This window comes from Porites lutea, chromosome 2, assembly GCF_958299795.1.
Source record: "Porites lutea chromosome 2, jaPorLute2.1, whole genome shotgun sequence".
NCBI classification, from domain to species: domain Eukaryota; kingdom Metazoa; phylum Cnidaria; class Anthozoa; order Scleractinia; family Poritidae; genus Porites; species Porites lutea.
Window position 1 is genome coordinate 21,984,990 of NC_133202.1, and position 17,366 is coordinate 22,002,355.

The 17,366-nt window shown below is 37.6% G+C and overlaps 1 protein-coding gene across 1 annotated transcript; it reads left to right on the forward strand.

Annotated features, from left to right (window-relative positions):
• The first annotated feature begins 2,276 nt into the window (after positions 1-2,276).
• Positions 2,277-11,919, forward strand: LOC140928019 (serine/threonine-protein kinase H1-like). The gene is made up of 2 exons (XM_073377733.1): positions 2,277-3,938; positions 8,409-11,919. The coding sequence occupies exons 1-2, from the start codon at positions 3,081-3,083 to the stop codon at positions 9,180-9,182; spliced, it is 1,632 nt and encodes a 543-aa protein (XP_073233834.1). The 5' UTR covers positions 2,277-3,080; the 3' UTR covers positions 9,183-11,919.
• The last annotated feature ends 5,447 nt before the right edge of the window (positions 11,920-17,366 follow it).

The window sequence follows — 17,366 nt, forward strand, 5'->3', positions numbered from 1 at the left end:
ATCCAGGGGAGGGGCCCGGGAGTGCTAAATACATTGACACCTAAATAAAGAAGATTTTAAGGCAAATTTTCCCATTCCGTGTACAGGGCCTCGTTACAATATAGGGTGGGCGATCTTCCTAGCCCAATTCACCGACGCCGCATGTAGTGGCAAGAAGAGCCCCGCCCTATACATTGGTGCACATTCAAACACGTCTAGAAGAGGAAGAAAATCTTTCTCTTCTATAATATGAAAACCAAACCTTCAAATACCTTATGTAAATAAATATTGTTAAAAGCTCGTAATATGGAATAATAATAATTAACATCAGAAACAATTGGGCGCTTAAGAATGAATATCTCATTCCATGAGAGATTGGGTCTTGCCCTCTTACTTTTTGTTTTCGTGCTTTCGTTACGTTGTAGAGTAAATAACATCCACGCGATAAAATCAGTGTCGTAAATGTTTTTTTTTTTTAAATTCGGCTTCAGTGTGGTCTTAGCCTCCCCTTACCTCATGCGTGATCGGATAAAAAAACCCACATAACTAAAAATAGGCCAGAAGATAAGAATCACTTGTGTTGTTAATATATCTTTGGAACCTTCCCATGAAAGCCATACATACGGTGAAGTAGTTTCATGTGGCTCTGTTTGTTTTTCGTTATAAACGTCTGCTCCACAAACACGACAAATACTTCAGCTGAATGAGATTACGCCGCGATCAGTTTGAAAGCATTCTACTCAGACACGCGCGTGATCAATTAGGGCACAAAGATGTTTGACTTTTCCAGACACCTTAAGTTTTTTTTTCTAGTGTTAATCCTAAACTGTGGTTGGGATTCTCTGGACGTATGCCCAGAGGAAATGACAAGTGAGATCTCTCTTGATGAACTGTTCCATACTCGGTCAAAAAAAACGTGCCTATGAAGTCGGGTACATGCCGAAAATCTCCAACTATTTGAGCTGATTGCCACCAGTTCATACACCATGAGATAGTTCCTCTAGATTCATTCTAAATGAGTTTGTGTAATTCATCTGTCTGTTACGTAAGGGTAATAGCATAGCATTTTCTCCGGATTTTATCTGTAGGGGCTTGTCTTTAACAATTAAAACACATGCTCAACTCCTGATCTCACAGTGTTTAGTTAAAATCATGCAAATTATAGTAAAATTTAACTGACGTCGGATTCGTCCGCACATTGACGGCCGGGGCCACTTAAATAAAAGCAACAGGTTTGTTTACTACGCGAGTCGTCTTTTCCCACACGAGGGGTTACGTACACATATCAGTTAAAAAAAAAGAAATCTACAGTTACCTGACCGGGGGAAACTCCAGTCTATAATGGCCTTATATGGGGAGGCTCCGCCCTAAGGTTCTGGGCAACAGGAAAGGAATTCACGAGTACACGAAAGGATACGAAAATCTATGATTTGAGTGTTTAAAACAGCCTCAAATGAAAATGATGTTTTCAAAAGATGCCCCTTATGGCTTTATCATTTTCATTTATTAAAGACTTCCTGTTTTAGCGATTTTTTTTCATTAAGTAGGTATGTTAAAAGGTACCATTTTTTCAAAGGCAGGTATATGAAAGGGGTACCTTTTCCTTAAGGTTGAAATTCCCCGTATAAATCTTTATTGAGTAGCCCTCCGCCGGGCCACCAAGCTTAGTTTTGGCGACTTGTTTCATAGGTGAATAGTCTTGTTGCTTTAGAAACGACGGGTTTAAACGCTATAAAAAATCCTTTAATAGGCATCTACCGTTCTACTGGGAGCGTAATTGCTGTTGAATGATTTTCGTACCGTAAGTTTCAGATGAGTACTGGCTAAATGTTTTTAAAACGCCAAAGGAAATAAACCGGAAATATTTGATTTAAATAAATTGCAAAAAAATGCCAATGTCGTGCAGCAATGTAATAAACTCCCTCTACTATAAATCAGCAATTAAAAAAAAAAACATCTTCGTGATACAATTCACTTTAATTTACCTTGGTTCCAAAAGGGCTTTTATCAAGTATATTACCTTTTTGGTCAAGTGATTTTGAATGAAAGTAAGTGTGAGTTGTCTTATGTGAACATATCACTTTTCCTGAACTAAGTGCCAGAGGGCTTTTTCGGTAAAAATCGGATGAGGACCACGACTGACAAAGTTGTTATTTGGCAATGAACAATTGATATTTGCAGATCAGAAGGACAATTCAAGCACCGGGATATCTTCGCCTGAGGGCGGGGCGCGGGGTATGGGCCTTGATACCTAACCTAGAAGTCACAGTGAAACATGTTAACCCTTAACATATTTCCAGTGAGTTTGGTCGGCTACAGTCTTTGAGTAGCTGTGAAATTTTCCCGCCAAGGATTTCCACTATCAAAACTCCTCGCATCCGGCCGTGTAACAGAGTACAGCGACATGTATAGTAATCAGGAAATAGTGCATTTTGCCCCCATCACGTGAAACAGACCGTCAAAACAAACATGGCAAAACAAAACATATGCGGTTGGCCAGCAGACGACCTCGTAAAGAGCGCGTCGGCAAATCAAAGGCAAAGAGTGTCAGCCAAGTAATTCTTTTAAAGATGCCAAACATAGGGCCAGGACTTTATCAAATTCTGACATACGTAACCAGATCAAACAACAAATCCTGAAGATCTAGGAGCAAACGCTACCGGAGTTTGTGACTTTGGGTTCATTACGCAAACTTTATTTTACCATAGCAAGCTTTGATCACTGTGTGAGGTCTTCACAAGATCTTTGTTTTCGTACAGCTCTCCTATTCGCCGTGAACGTCCATCTTACAGCATTCTGTCAACAACCTTCTCAAAAAATTTTCGAACAATGTACAAAAAGAAATCGATGAAATTCTTTAACAAAAATGTGATTGGTCGAACTGACATTGTTCGGTGAATTTGATTGGGCACGGTTGACGTCACGCACATGTAACCGACCCGACAAGTTCAGTAGTCAGACAGAACTTCGGACAAGTGCAGGGTAAGGTTTCATTCATGTGTAGTATTCGTGAGTGAACACTCTCCCAGATGTCGTCCCGCAATGTTTATGATCCTTAAACAGAGGAGCAGTGATTGTTTTCGAGGAATTCTGGAGTTACAATGGGTTGCAACAATACCAAAAAGTTACCGGAGGACGAGGAGCACACAAAGACGAGTAAATTATACGATGTTCCGTCACGTGAATTTTGCCCTCCTCCAAGAGTGAACAATGAAGTAGGTAAAAACGCGGAGAAGAAACCCAAGAAAGGTCGTGTTATTCAAGGGAGATTCAGATTTGATCCTATCGTGACCGAAAATTATGACATCAAGGCCCTCATTGGCAGGGGATCTTTTAGTCGGGTTGTTCGAGTGGAACATAAAGTTACAAAAGAACCCTATGCGCTAAAGATGATCAAAATAGAAGGGGGAAAAGACACGCTGGAATCCGAAGTGGCTGTCTTGCGTAAAGTAAACCATAAGTATATCGTCAAGTTGTTTGAAGTCTTTCAGTGTGCAGAAAGGGTTTATTTAGTAATGGAGCTAGCGACCGGAGGCGAACTGTTTGAACGAATAGTCTCGAGAGGTTCCTTTACGGAGAAAGATGCCACTGAGGTGCTGTGCATGGTGCTTGAAGGAGTCCGCTATCTTCACTCGCTCGGCATAACTCACCGAGACCTCAAACCGGAGAACTTATTGTACTATCACCCAGGTCCCGACTCTAGAATTTTGATAACAGATTTTGGGTTATCGAAAACCCGGCAGAATGCAAAGAACGAGACAATGGATACAACTTGTGGAACGCCGGAATATATCGCCCCCGAGATTCTCTTGAGACAACCGTACACAAACGCGGTGGACATGTGGTCAATTGGTGTTATCACACACGTACTTCTTAGCGGACAAATGCCATTTGCGGATGAAAACCGAAGGAGATTGTACAAGGCTATTTTGGATGCGAGATATAGCTATAGCGGCGAGGTGAGTTAACTTAGACCAACTTACCCAAAGTTATATGTTTATATTTGTCTGTTAACGAAACTTCGACGATTCACTTTGCGGGACTAGCCAGCTCGGATGTAATCATATTAATTGATTATACTCTTTACTACTTTATTTTTTGTGGAATACGAAAACTCAGCAAGAGGAATATCGTGAGAATTTGCTCAGTCGAGACTCGACGGTATCAGTTAACGCATGTTTGGAAATGTCGACGGCAAAATGAAGATGCCTATCAGTTACATTCCGAGTGCAAGTATTCGCATATATTTTGTTTATTAAGAGAAAAACTTAAATGAATTTTTTGCGTTATATTGTAAGCACTGCTTGTTCCAAGAAACTTTCATGGTGTGCGACTGTTTCTCGACCTAAGAAAATCGGTATTATCTAGGGCGCCTGTACAGGAACGTTTTCTCTTTCGTTACATAGCTAAAATAATTGCGGAAGATCGACCTACTTAACCTTCCTCGAATGAGATCACTTTCATCACATAATGGTTTTATTGAAGAAGGCAAATTATCTACTAAGCTCTTCGTTTGCAAATTTGTATATCAAATCTATGGTGATTCAAGGAGGAAAAAATAGAAAACTATTGTCTGTGTTCAAGGTGCGAACTTCATTGTTTGACTCATTACGGTCTGGAATGTTCGGTCTTGTCCTTTCTCCAAGGGACGAATCATTTTATAACAACTAGTTTCTTTGGCAACATCGGAGGGGAAAGAATCAATTCATTTTAACAATCAGTTATAACAATACACATGATCACTGACGTAGTTTGAGTTTGAAACCCTTGACTAATGATTGTCATGGTCGGATGTTGTGTATAGTAAAACAGTACGAAATTTCCTGTCATTATTTTTGGGGTATCACCCCTTTGTGCTGGGCTTTGATAGATAAGCCATCGCCGCTAGTCGTAAATGTTATTCTTGGACGTCTACGCTCTGCGCACTGTATGATCTTGAAGCGGCGGGTTTATCTTATTTGGGTGGGCTCATAGTCGGGACAGCATTCCTCAGAAATTTCTAGTGATCAAAAGGTGTTTTTGTTGACGTTTATCCCAACGCATATACCGCGGCATTGTTTTCTTAACAGTTATTCGTAATCATTTGTTGTGATTTGCTGTCAAATACCTTATAGTGGCAGTGGACCATTTCTTCACAAGCGGCTGAATGACCATGAAACGATCAGGCTTTAGTTTCTATAAATTCGTGCCCAACACTTTGATAGGAGTTAAAAGCCTTTCATGTACCAAACAAAGATTAAATTTCCTCAAAACGGGGCTGAATGTTAGTTTTGAAATTTTGGCTGAAAACCAAAAGCTATTTTTAGTGACATTTTTTGTTTTGACAAATTACACTCTAATCCTTATACAATAAACAATTCTGTGACAAGTGTCATGTATTGTAGTTCAGTGTTACATGTCTAAGAACACTGTTTCCTTCATGTTATGGCACATAAAAAATCTTCCCTTGTCCTATATACAATTCCCCCATTTTTTCTAATGAGTACGTTGGAGATCAAGCGTCATGTTAACAAGAAATGGAGATTAACATAAAGTTGCAGTTAGTTCATTTTGATCAAGGTGAATGCTGTCCCCTTCACCTTGAAAGGGCAAATGGGGTACATAACAAATGGCAGCAAAAAGGGTCACAATCCTCTCTGCCTTTGGTTGCTAAGGTGATTTCACGTCTACAACCTTTAGAGCAAACAATAAGGTTACTGCTTCAGTCTGAGTAAACGTTGATTATTATTTGGGCATCGCCCAAATAGATTAATAGAGTTTGCTTGTTTTGATTCAAAGTTGCAATAGGTATGCAATATGTGCGAACGTAAACAATCCAAGTAAACAAGCCAAGCAATGCGAGTGTCTGCCATGCACGCTATGTCACAACACAGTATTTACCGTCTTCACATACGACTCACAGATAACCCACGGCAAACAAATTGCAATAGAAAACAAACTTTTTGGAAAAACAAGGTACACTAAGTGAAACAAAGTATTAAATAATTTAAATTTTCCCTTCAGAAAATAATTGTCCTCGCTGCACACAGTGTGAATGGTTTGGCTTATTGCCAAGATTTTGACAATATTTTTGCTCTCAGTTGTCGAGCGCCAAAGAAGACGACGCGCGTAATTCCATGATCTCGTGCATGAGATAATTAATTGAATGATGCATAATTTCATTGCAAATTTTTGGTAAGGAGGTGATTTCTTAAAGTCTTATTGAGCAAAATGACCTCGTAAACAAGTTGTATTCTGTCACAGTCGAACTGGAATAGGGGCAGAGTCGAACATCTTCACCTGCAAACTGCGTTCTATTTTTAAATCTCTAAGGTTAATTAGATTAAGTCATAGTCCCTCATACACAAGCCACAAAGCTGCAAATTCCAAAGTTTTCATGTGCAAACTGCGCGACAATACAAATCACAGTAAGGGCCTGATCACGAGCTCGAAAGCAATGTGCATGAGCAGTGTGTTACCTGCTGTCATGTTTCTTGCTTGGTTCATTCGCTGGGCTGCCCCACAAGCGTGATTACCTGGAAAATTTCCACGCGGGATCCTAGCATCACAATACAGGGATCCCAGCTAACTGGGCTGGCTTGGTTGTCATATAATCGCAAAGCTGGTTTTTGTTGCATTTAACGAAGGTGCCAGGATCTCCGCAAAGCGAGCCAGCCCGGCTCATGTAATCAGGCTCTTGAGGTTAACCCTATACAAATGTGCCGTTATGTTTGTCTTCAGCTGTAATTTTTATTTGAAATTGGACTATTTTTTCATCATAAATAGTTCAATGCTTGCACTGTATTAGTTTGTGGTTGTTGTTGCACCTGGACACATCTAGGATAAAATGAGTTAGACCAAGATTTCCTGAAGAAAATTAAATACAATTAAAATTTTCTTGCTAATATCAGATGATTAATTTAATATATTTACAATTTTAATCCTAATTCAAGTAATAATATTTTTTCTTTAATCACAAAGGTAAACATTTTTATGAGTCAATAGAAGTAAATAACACTAAGTCACTTAACGAAGTTTAGTCACCCTTTTTCACGGCCCTCTTCAGTTATTTCTGCCTTGTCCTTCTTAAAGCAGTTGGACCATAGTGAAAGGCCTAGACCTTGGGCTGAATATTTTCCTTGATTTACAGTATTAAGAGAGGGTTATCTATTGTAGGAATATTTAAAAGAGTATCTTCTGTCATTAACACAATGTATTTACCTTTTCCATTGAAATACGTATGTAGTCTTACCTGTTATACAACATAGAGTCAAATCTTCTTGTGTGGCCACATCCCATAACTGCCATAATCAACCATTCATCTAATGCACCAAAATTTTCCCACTCAAATATTATAGTTGGACCCTCTTGTAAATGATCGCCTCTCATAAATAGCTGCAACCACATCTGGGGAGATAAAAATTTCCATTGTTTTTAACCTCTTGTAAGAGACCATTTGACGCACAGGGTGATCCCTATGTTTGTTGTATGTACTACGCTACTAAGAGTATAATGCATGATGTTCTCCCTTTCTTTCTTTTTTTTTTAACAGTTTATTTACAGTGTACCAAACTTAAAAATGCTATACAATGTATGACACGTGAAGAAAAAATAAGGAGAAAAAGAAAACAACTATAATTCAATCGTGAATTTAATTCATATTTACATGTTGCAAATTACTAATATCATAAAGATACTGGACAAAATCTAGTCGGGTTAATGAGCCACTTCCGAGTTCCAAAAACCCTCACTTTCAAAATGAGTCCAAGTGCACAACCTTTCCTGTGAAAGTGAGTTTTATTTGCAAGAGAATGAAAAATCATTTCATATCAAAGGCTGAGCACTTAACCTCGTTTTGATACAAAGGCCCAGGGGAACTCGGAAATGGCCTATTTTAAAATTTCGAAAAGCAGTTACGTAAACATCATGTGCAAGTTAGCATCACAGTGTTGATTAATTCATGTTACTTCTTAGTTTGGTTTCTTTTAAACCACAACTAGGCCATGTGGTTGGTATATTGGCCCCTGAGCACATCTGCAAAGTTCATTTTGTTTGACAGAGTATCATCTTATCAACTCACGGTTCAGCTTTAAGGTTATCATTTCTTGCTTCTTTTCCTTTGTTTTTGCAATCCATGCTGTTAATTTTTTATGTCCCAAAGTTGTAAAAAAGGCTGGCAACTCCTTTAGTGGACAACTATATCCTATACTGGGCTCCTTGAGTCCATGACTCCAACCGATACAACGTGCCATCATTACAAAGCCTTCATGTCACCTCTAAGTCGAATTTAGTTTAAATGATGTTTTTCTGAAAATAATTGTGATTTGTTTGTTGGTTTCTCGACCACCTAGTCTTTTGAATGTGCTATATATAAATGCCTGAGAAGAGCAAATTACATACTCAGTGCAGTATTTGGTATGTTTCTTATGGTATAACTTTCTTGTTTGTAGGCATGGAGGGATGTGTCTGATCTTGCAAAGGACTTCATTGATAGCCTGTTAGTACTGGACCCTGCAAAGCGTATGACAGCAGAGGATGCATTAAAGCACCCCTGGATTATTGCACCATCTAGTTTGAAAAACCTTCAGAGGTCTGTTAGCAAAAATTTGAGGAGTCATTCCAGGATACCCAGTGGAAGATCCACATGTTCTCAAAAGTCTACTAAATCCTCCAGATCCGGACGATCTTTAGTTTCAATTAAACGGTCAAAAAACTTGACAGTCCCTCAAGATGCAGGCCTTATATCGGCTCTTTCAGAAGGTCCGGCTCAGGAGGTCAAGCAAGTTGTCAGTAAAAATTCAGCCAGGAGAGAGTCCAGTGTTAAATTGACACGTCAGTTGGTTGAGAAAATAAACGAACATTCTGTAATCAATGAGGATGATGGGGAACTACTTCAAAGTGTCTCTTGTGAGGGCAAAAGTGAACCAGTTGAACAGAGACTCATTGAAAGTCAGAATACTGTCAATAACACAGAACACTGCAGTCATGGTGAGTGCAAGCCTTGTGAAGTCACTTATGATGAGAAATTCAGAGGCTTGCTAGTGCCAGCTTCAAAGCAAAGGTCATGTGTTAGTACAAGGAGGGATAATTTTCTAGATCAACATCGCAGAGTACATGATCCTTCTCATGGCTTTAACTTTCCATCTAGCTCTCCTGGTAGGAAGCATTCACTTTCTTCATCATCAAGGAAGAACAAAGTATACTGCAGTTACGATACAGATTAGCAGGTAGATAGAACTCTTCTGGTGAATCAGTTTTTCTAATAATGTAGAGATATATTTGAAATGTTTGATATCAACAGTTGTTCCCTCTAATTTTTAATACGAAAAAAGTTTGCTGATTATTTAAATTGGCTGTTATCACATTGAGTACCTTTTGGGTACATGCAAGATAATATTATTATCTTGCATGTACCCAAAGGTGTTTATACTTTTTGTTTATACTTTCTGTCAATCCCCACTGGGTAATCTAATGCCAAAAATTATTTCAATTAGGAAAAAAGGAAAAGGACTATGTATCTAAAAATTGATGCAAATTTCTATTAAATGTCTGCCGCTTGGATAGTGTGATAGGTATAACATGATTTTAAAGTGCCCATAGCCTAAAAATTTTTATTTTTTCAATTGAAAGTACACATTACTACAAGGACCTCTCCAAAAAATATTTGTTTTGAACAATGTGATTTTTTAAACATTTTAAGAAAACGTTCAAATTTGCCACCATTTTGGCAAACCTTTTGTTTTAGTTTTTCTCAGTAGCCTCTTGAAAACGAAGGAGCTGTGACATAGATTAATTAACTATGACAGAAACTAAGGAACACATGACTTTAGATACAAGTAAACAAGTTTGGAGTTCTAGAAATATTTCTTCCAATTCACAAACTATAACAGCTGTTAAAAGGTAAAACATGCTGCCAGTATGATGTATTTATTTGCAGTTAGACAGCCCTGTTAAAATGAGAGAGCAGCCAGCAATTTTGCTGCTTTCGGTGGAAGATTTGCTGCCTACAATACTTAGGTTTAAAAATGTTAAACAAAAACAAGACAAATTTAGGTCCTTGCCACCTGCTTCTCTGGTTGTCCTGCCTACTACTGGAAAACATTTTGACTGGGCTGGTTAAGTGCAACAACACTGGCCACCCAGTGGGATAAGCATGCATAGAAAATCCCGTTTTCAGTTTTTTTTATTTTCTAAATAAACCGCCTCATTTTGTTCAAAACAATGTTTTGTTGAAGAAATTGTTTAAGTAATGTGTTCTTTTAGGTTGTATGCAATTTAAGTGTCTGTGTAACTTCCAGGGTGTTTCTGGTTTTGGCATCTCAGGTTCCAAAAGGTTTCTTTGCATCTTGGTATGTTTTTCAGGAAGAGGCCACCATATTTGGTTGTGGTTGAAGAAAAGACCAACCTCTTGAAATATGAATAAACATATTGTTTAACTATAATTGTGTGAGGAAACAATAGTAATGGATCTTGAAGTGCGATTGGGCAACAATCCCCAATTTTGCAGTCTTCTTAGCCTGAGACTCAGGCAGGACCTTTCTGGAGTAAACTTGCTCAAGTGCACGGAAAAATACTTTTTGGACAGTTTTCTATGTGTCATTGAGACACAGAAAGCTAAAAATTAAAAAAGGTACAATAAACTGGTCATTTTGTTTTTTACTTAAGGGTAAACTACATTCTTCCTAGAACCAATTATCTTGGCACCTGAGAGTCAGTCACTTTCACTTAAATGAACTGTACTAAAAGTCTTAGTGAATTTGCGTTGACAACCCAGTTGACTCTTAAAATGTAGAAGAAGAGCTATTATAGATCGTTACTGATTCTTCTGCATTTTTATCTTTTAATCCTAGTGGGGAGTGCATTGCTTGGAATTTATAAGAATATGCTAGATCAATTTAAGAGAGAAATAATATTACTACGTAATACATTTGTTTCTTTTACCCTAACCCAATAAATTTACATAATAATGGCTTAAGAAATATATAAAAATGTAATCAAAATATATGTAAAACTAAATTCTGCTTATCATTGTTTTGAAAGAAGAACAATTAACATCATGGTAATAATTTGTTCATATTTCAATTAAGAATGTACCATAATAGAGAAAACACATATTGAAGAGTTGATGTATAAAGCATCTGATTACAAATGCCAACAGTCATAAATTGGCTATAAAATACATAATATATTTTCTTGTAATTACCTGTTTGAAAACTGAGATTTAATATTATTTTATCAATAAACTGTAATATTATGGGCCATCAGCACATTGCAAGGTGCCGTAAAACTATATGAAATGAATATAAAGTAAAATGTTTCATTATTATAGATATATGATTTATCTAGTACATATTATTCAGGTCAAACAAAGGCCTGAATGCAATTTACTCTAGTTGGATGCAAAATCCAATATTATTTTCTATTGTGGATGTATAATTTATTTTGCTATCAGAGAAAAAATATACTTTTATATAGATTTGTATTATAAATTATTTGAGTTTTGTACCTGATTGGTTGTATTTCTCTGTACACCAGATGCAGAATTTCAGTCTTGTTTACATTACTATTGATAGTAAACATGCAAATGTAGTGGCAAAAAACCAACATGAGTGTCGTCATGATGCTATTTGCCAGCTTAACTAGAATACATGTACAGTAAATTGGGTGATCTGTGATGTAAATTAACAGAATTACTAGTCCAATACTTGTGTGAAATGGAGTCTGGTTGCATGTTTATACTTGGTTGTTTAAGTAGCATGATTTGTTTGCTTCCACAACCAAGATTAAATGTGTCTTTGTTGGTTTTTATTGCTACTCTTTTTATGTGTCTGTTACTAAACTGCTATTGAATAGTTGTCTATATTACCTGGAGATTATAATTTGTACTAGTATATACCAGTTCCTCAATGATTTGTTATACTATTGTTCAAAAAAGTAAATTACTGTTTCAAAGCTTTCCAATTCTTATAGTCTTTTATTTTTGTTGATATGGGGTGAAAGTGTTGTAGGTGTTGCTTCTCCTTGCTAAACGAGATTGTTCACTTGCTGTCTAATAACTACTATTGATAATCTGAGAAGGCACATCTATACCATAAAACTGCAAGATTTCAGTATCATAATGGTGATCACAAAAGTACAGTTGAATCTCTCTGAGAAGCTCACCTTGAGGATGGATGATAAGGTGGCATGAATAGGACAGGTGGGAAGGTAGGGGTAATGTGACATTAATTTTTTGCCATCAGGGTTTTATTTCTTATTACACTATGTTTATATGCACTGCAATTAAAGTATGTTGATGATAAAGAAACCAAAAGTTGAGAACTAAAATGTTGACAAAACAAATCAAGTTGGAACAGTGATTGCATAAGTTTCTATGATGCTTGCTTTCAACTGACAGTTGTGAAGAGGTTTTGCGGAAAAGCCAAGAATTGCCTTGAATTGCAACGCACCGTTTGGATATATCCAGTATGCAGTTGGGGTTCAATTTAGTTCCTGTTACCTCTGTGGAGAGTTAAAACAAGTGGATTGTCTGCTGGGACATAAAAGGCTCTTGTAGAGAGAGGTGACTGTTTTCTATGGTTCAGCTGTGTGTTTTATCTCAGAGTTTGTGTCTGTCATACTTCAGAAAAAAATGATAAGATTTGTCAGATGGTTACATAGAAATATGGTTGTTAAATGGAAATTCAGAGAGAGACAGGAGCCAAAGTCCTAACTGGATTTGTTCAATCCAGTGAACAGTAAGCGGTGGGTGGATTACTAGGCATCTGATTATCAAGCGTTTCTGGGTGGGGGTAAGGAGAAAAGGGAATTCAAAAGGAAAGACAGCAAAGGGAGAGAAGCATGATAGATAATTTTACTAAAGCCCTCCAACCCCTTGCAGCATGATTCAGCATTAACCAATCAACATCATTTGTGGTCATGCTGTACAAACACAACACCACAAACTGTCAAGTGCCAAACATACTTGTGAATTGCAAAATCACAGCTTCAATAGACCTTTTTACCAGGTCAGCATTAGATCCCATTGGCTGTAGCCCCTTTCTTCCCTTATGAAATTTACACAAGGTAGAACTGTTTTCTGCTTTTATCATTTAGACAATATTTCAAGCTGAAAATGTTCATGAAAGTGCAAGTCTATTCAATTTGAAAGAAAAAAATTTTGACATGAAGGGCAGTAGCTAGGATTTGAACCCACAATCCAGAATACCCAGTATACCAAACTAATGACGAGACCACTTAGGATTTTTTTGGATGGTGAGGAAATAATAATTTTAAGTACATATAGCATCAACCCCAACCTAAAAAAGGACCTAACCAGTTTCGAAACAATGCTTAACCCTTAAATTTCATGAGGTGTCTGAAGGGGCTGCAGATGATGGGATCTTAATGATAACCTTTTTACCAATACAGTGGCCATATTGAATTTATTAAATTTAAGGAGTATTATGGGATTCCCAGGGGGCACTCGCTCAGTATTTACGCATGCTTTTTGGGCAAAAAGATAACTTCACTGTATATTTCTTGGGAAATAAGGTGATCATTATTACATCCCAACATGGCAGAACAATCTTTTTTTCCCATTACAATCTATTTCTTAAAGAAAAATTGGCCCGAAAAGCATGCATAAATAGCAAGAGAGTATATTGGATTGTGCTCATGCCCCCCTGGGTATCCCATAATACTCCTTAAATGTGATAAATTCAATATGGCTGCCTTATCTGAGTTAAGAGGTCTATTCAAACAAATTTGTCTCTAAGCATTACGGTAAATCCTCTATTAAGCTCCCCAGGGTGCCTATCTATTTCAAGCCCATTTGAGGGAAGGCTTAATAGAGATGGGGGCGGGGGGCTCATTTGAGAGGGGCGCTTATTAACTCTAGAAAAGACAATGCTATCGGTTCTCCATAAAGAACCAGAATACAAACTGGACACACTCAACTACAAGAAGGTTGGAGGTCATTGACCTGAGGATCAGAATCAAATCTGAACTTCCAGTTGGTAAATGAACCATCCTAGATCAGTCCACACAAAGTTTTATGGTCGTGATTGATAATAAAGTTTATCATTTACTAGTGCAAGCAACAAAAATGAACTTTGAAAAATTGTTAGCCTAACAGTTTTTCAAATTCCACAGTAATAATGCACTGCTATCTATACCTTCTTTTCATGTTCTGAGTACTGTTATTTTTATGTTTCACTTAGTTTGGTGGCAGTTCTCACCATTCGAATGTTGATAAATTTCGTGACACAGATCCTTTGATTTCTGGTGGCACAACATCGGACATCAGAGGGTATTGTGTGTTACCCAGTCATTGTCATGTTCAGATTTCGGATGTGTCAGTTTGAATGGTTTTGTGTCAGGCCTTTCCTCTTTCTCTTCTCCCCTCCCACTGCCCCTCTAAAATCTCTTCTCCCCTCAGGAAGGCCTGATACTCAGGCTACATTGGTAAAGGTTATTTGTTAGTCAGTCATCCCACCATAAAAACTCATCATAACAAGTTTACAACCTAAAAATTAATTTTTTGGCAGACCTGCTTTTTGTTAAGCTCTACTACCATCTCTAGAGTTTTTTGATTGCGTCCCAGTTGCAAACAAAGTTTATGGGCACCCAACTGTTGAAAACACTTTTTGGGCTGTCCAGAGTACTTTTAGATCTCTAGAAATGCATTCTAAATGGTGCTATAAAATTTGTATCTGTTCTGTCATCCTAGAAGAACTTCATGAGTGATATTATGAGTGCTTGTAATAGTCGTCAAAGTACATTGTGAACACAGTCTATTTCTATGAGGCTCTGTTGGGTTGTGATTTTTTTTTATTAACATTATCATCCAAAAATCATGTCCACAGGTGGGGTGGATGAGGGATGTCAATTTATCAATAAAAAAATATTGTCATCACAATTATTCTATGATTGGTGTTGTGGCAATAAAAAACCAAAAAAAAACATTTTCCTGGGGTCTCCTGGCAAAGTTTTGACTACACTATAATGACTATAAACAGGCGCGGATCTAGGATAAATACTGACCGATTTCCTAAACGAGCACCAAAGGCGCAAGCTTCTTGCCGGTTCCGGGGGCGGGTTCCCTCAGGATGTTTCAGTGGATTTGACTTCTTAAAATTCCCTTTCCAGGGTTTCCGAGTCATTCAGACAGGATTTCAACTTGGAAAGTGTTTTTTATTATTAAAAATATATTTACCGGTAGTATGAAAAATGTGACCCGCCCGCGATTTCTGTAAAACGGTGGAAACCGGTGTGGATCCGCGCCTGATAAAATCATGCCAAGAAATGTTGCGCAGTACAAAAAGTATTATATTTAGCATGGGAAGTCACAGGAACAAATCTTAGTGAGCAAATTCTGATTGAAAAAAAAAATGATTTCATTATCTTGTAAAACATGAAAAATTATGATATTATGATATTAATTATTATCATTTTTTTTCAGTGCCACTCCTGGTGAATTTAGCTTGATATATTTTTCCCCAGATCTGGTTTGAGACAAAAAGATGAAAGGATTAAAGAAAATCAGTGTTTTTTTATGACTTTGTCCCTAACTCTTTTCCAAATATACATAGTTATTATTACTATCATTATAACTGTTATCATCATCATCATCATGATTATCATCATTATAGTTATTATTTCACTAATTGAATAAGGAAAATAAAACATTATAGGCACAGATAAGTAATTCTGTAGAATAACGTGGAGAGGTAAAACAACCAGAACAACATAATCTTATATTTAACAAAAGCATACCCTAATAAAAATGTCACCTGAAGGCATTGTTGGTGCTCCAAAGATCACGTATAAATTATACACCAGGAAGGGTTGTAAATGAAGATTCCCACAAACTGAACCTGCTTGGAATCTGTGCAAAAAGAAAAGAAAGATCATAAGAAAACATTTCTTTTGAATGGCTGTAATAATGGGGTGCTAGAGCCCTGTCCTTTGGATATCAGGGAAGAAGAAGGAGCTCTCAGGCTAGTGTATTTTCACTAAAACTTTACCAATGAGCAAGCACTATTTGTTAGACTTTTTGAGAAGAAATGATCAAAGTAGCAACTCAATTCTGGGTTAATAGCTCCACAACACTCAGCAGTCCAGGCTAGGGCACTTAATGAAGTAATAAGTTATATACTGGGAGGCTCCAACCCACGGTCCACAAATTTTTGCTAGAAAAGATACCTTTTTCATATACCTTTTATTGACAAATTGTACCCCTATCATTTACCTAGTAAGAATACTGCATTCCCTTTAACTCCTGTATATGCACCGTCTTGTTGATATGAACAGGTCACTGAAGTAGAAAGTTTTCTTGTCCTTCTTACAGCCCAAGTAGCATCTAGCTGTTACCCAGATTTTAAGTCCTGAGGACCGAAATGGCAGATTTCCCTTCCCTTTCATCTACTTGAACTAGTGAATTCCCCCCCGGAGGTACTGCCATATATGGGCTATATAGGTATGTGCCGCTGTGAAGGGTATGGTTTTCAAGCAGTTTACTCTAGGATAGGGTATACTTTCTGGGAAACAACTTCTCTAGAATAGGGGGGATTTGGGGAGTTTACTCTAGTATAGGGTAGCAAAATTCAGCTGAACTAGTTCTATGGTATAGGTTGAGGGTTCCAGGGTTCCAGGGTCCCAGCGGCACATCCCCACCCAGAAATTCCTAAAGTACCCCTCTCCGGGTGAATTTCCTATCATTTCATATAACTGAAACCTGAAAAAGGTACCCCTTTCGGGCAGAACCTTCTCGTGTAGGCCACTATGGGGGGGGGGGGGGGTAACCCCAGTACATACCTGTAAACAAAGCAGTTTCTTTGCTTTTCACTGGCATTTGACCTGCTGGTTGTGTTATCCTCCTGGTTGGCAGCTGTGCATGTTACAGTGTATTACTGCTGTGTATTTATATTACATGTTGATCTCCACTCACACTAACTCACACACAAAGTTTAACAGGACCCATCCTTCGGCTAGTTTGAAGGTTGAAATTCCTTCATTTGTCATGGTCTCTGTCGTGATGCTGGTTGAGCCATTGTTTTGCTAAACATTCTTTTTCAGAAGCTTCCTGTCAATTTTACATTGGACAGAATGACATTATTCATAGGAGGCCAATCTAATAAACATGATCAAAGAATGGCAGCTTAAATCTTTTGAGGAGAAAATCATTTGTTCCAGATGAGGATGTGGTCTTTTGGGTTGATAAAAGCAGTAGCTTTCTACCAATAAAAATTAATGCTCGATGGAATAATCTTGTCCTCCCATAAAAGGCTAAGCAACTAAGCATGGCCCAAAATGCTAAATGCATGCATATTTTACAATTTTCCGACTCCTGCTTTAGAGGAGAATTTCATTAGGATTGGATAAACATTGACAGCTTAGAGAATGGTTAGCAACTAAACACATTGTTA

Bases quoted from the DNA above. Each gene is read 5' to 3' on its own strand.
- LOC140928019 (XM_073377733.1), top strand. From the start codon at position 3,081: ATGGGTTGCAACAATACCAAAAAGTTACCGGAGGACGAGGAGCACACA. The intron at 3,939-8,408 runs GTGAGTTAACTT...TCTTGTTTGTAG, and splicing joins GATATAGCTATAGCGGCGAG to GCATGGAGGGATGTGTCTGA.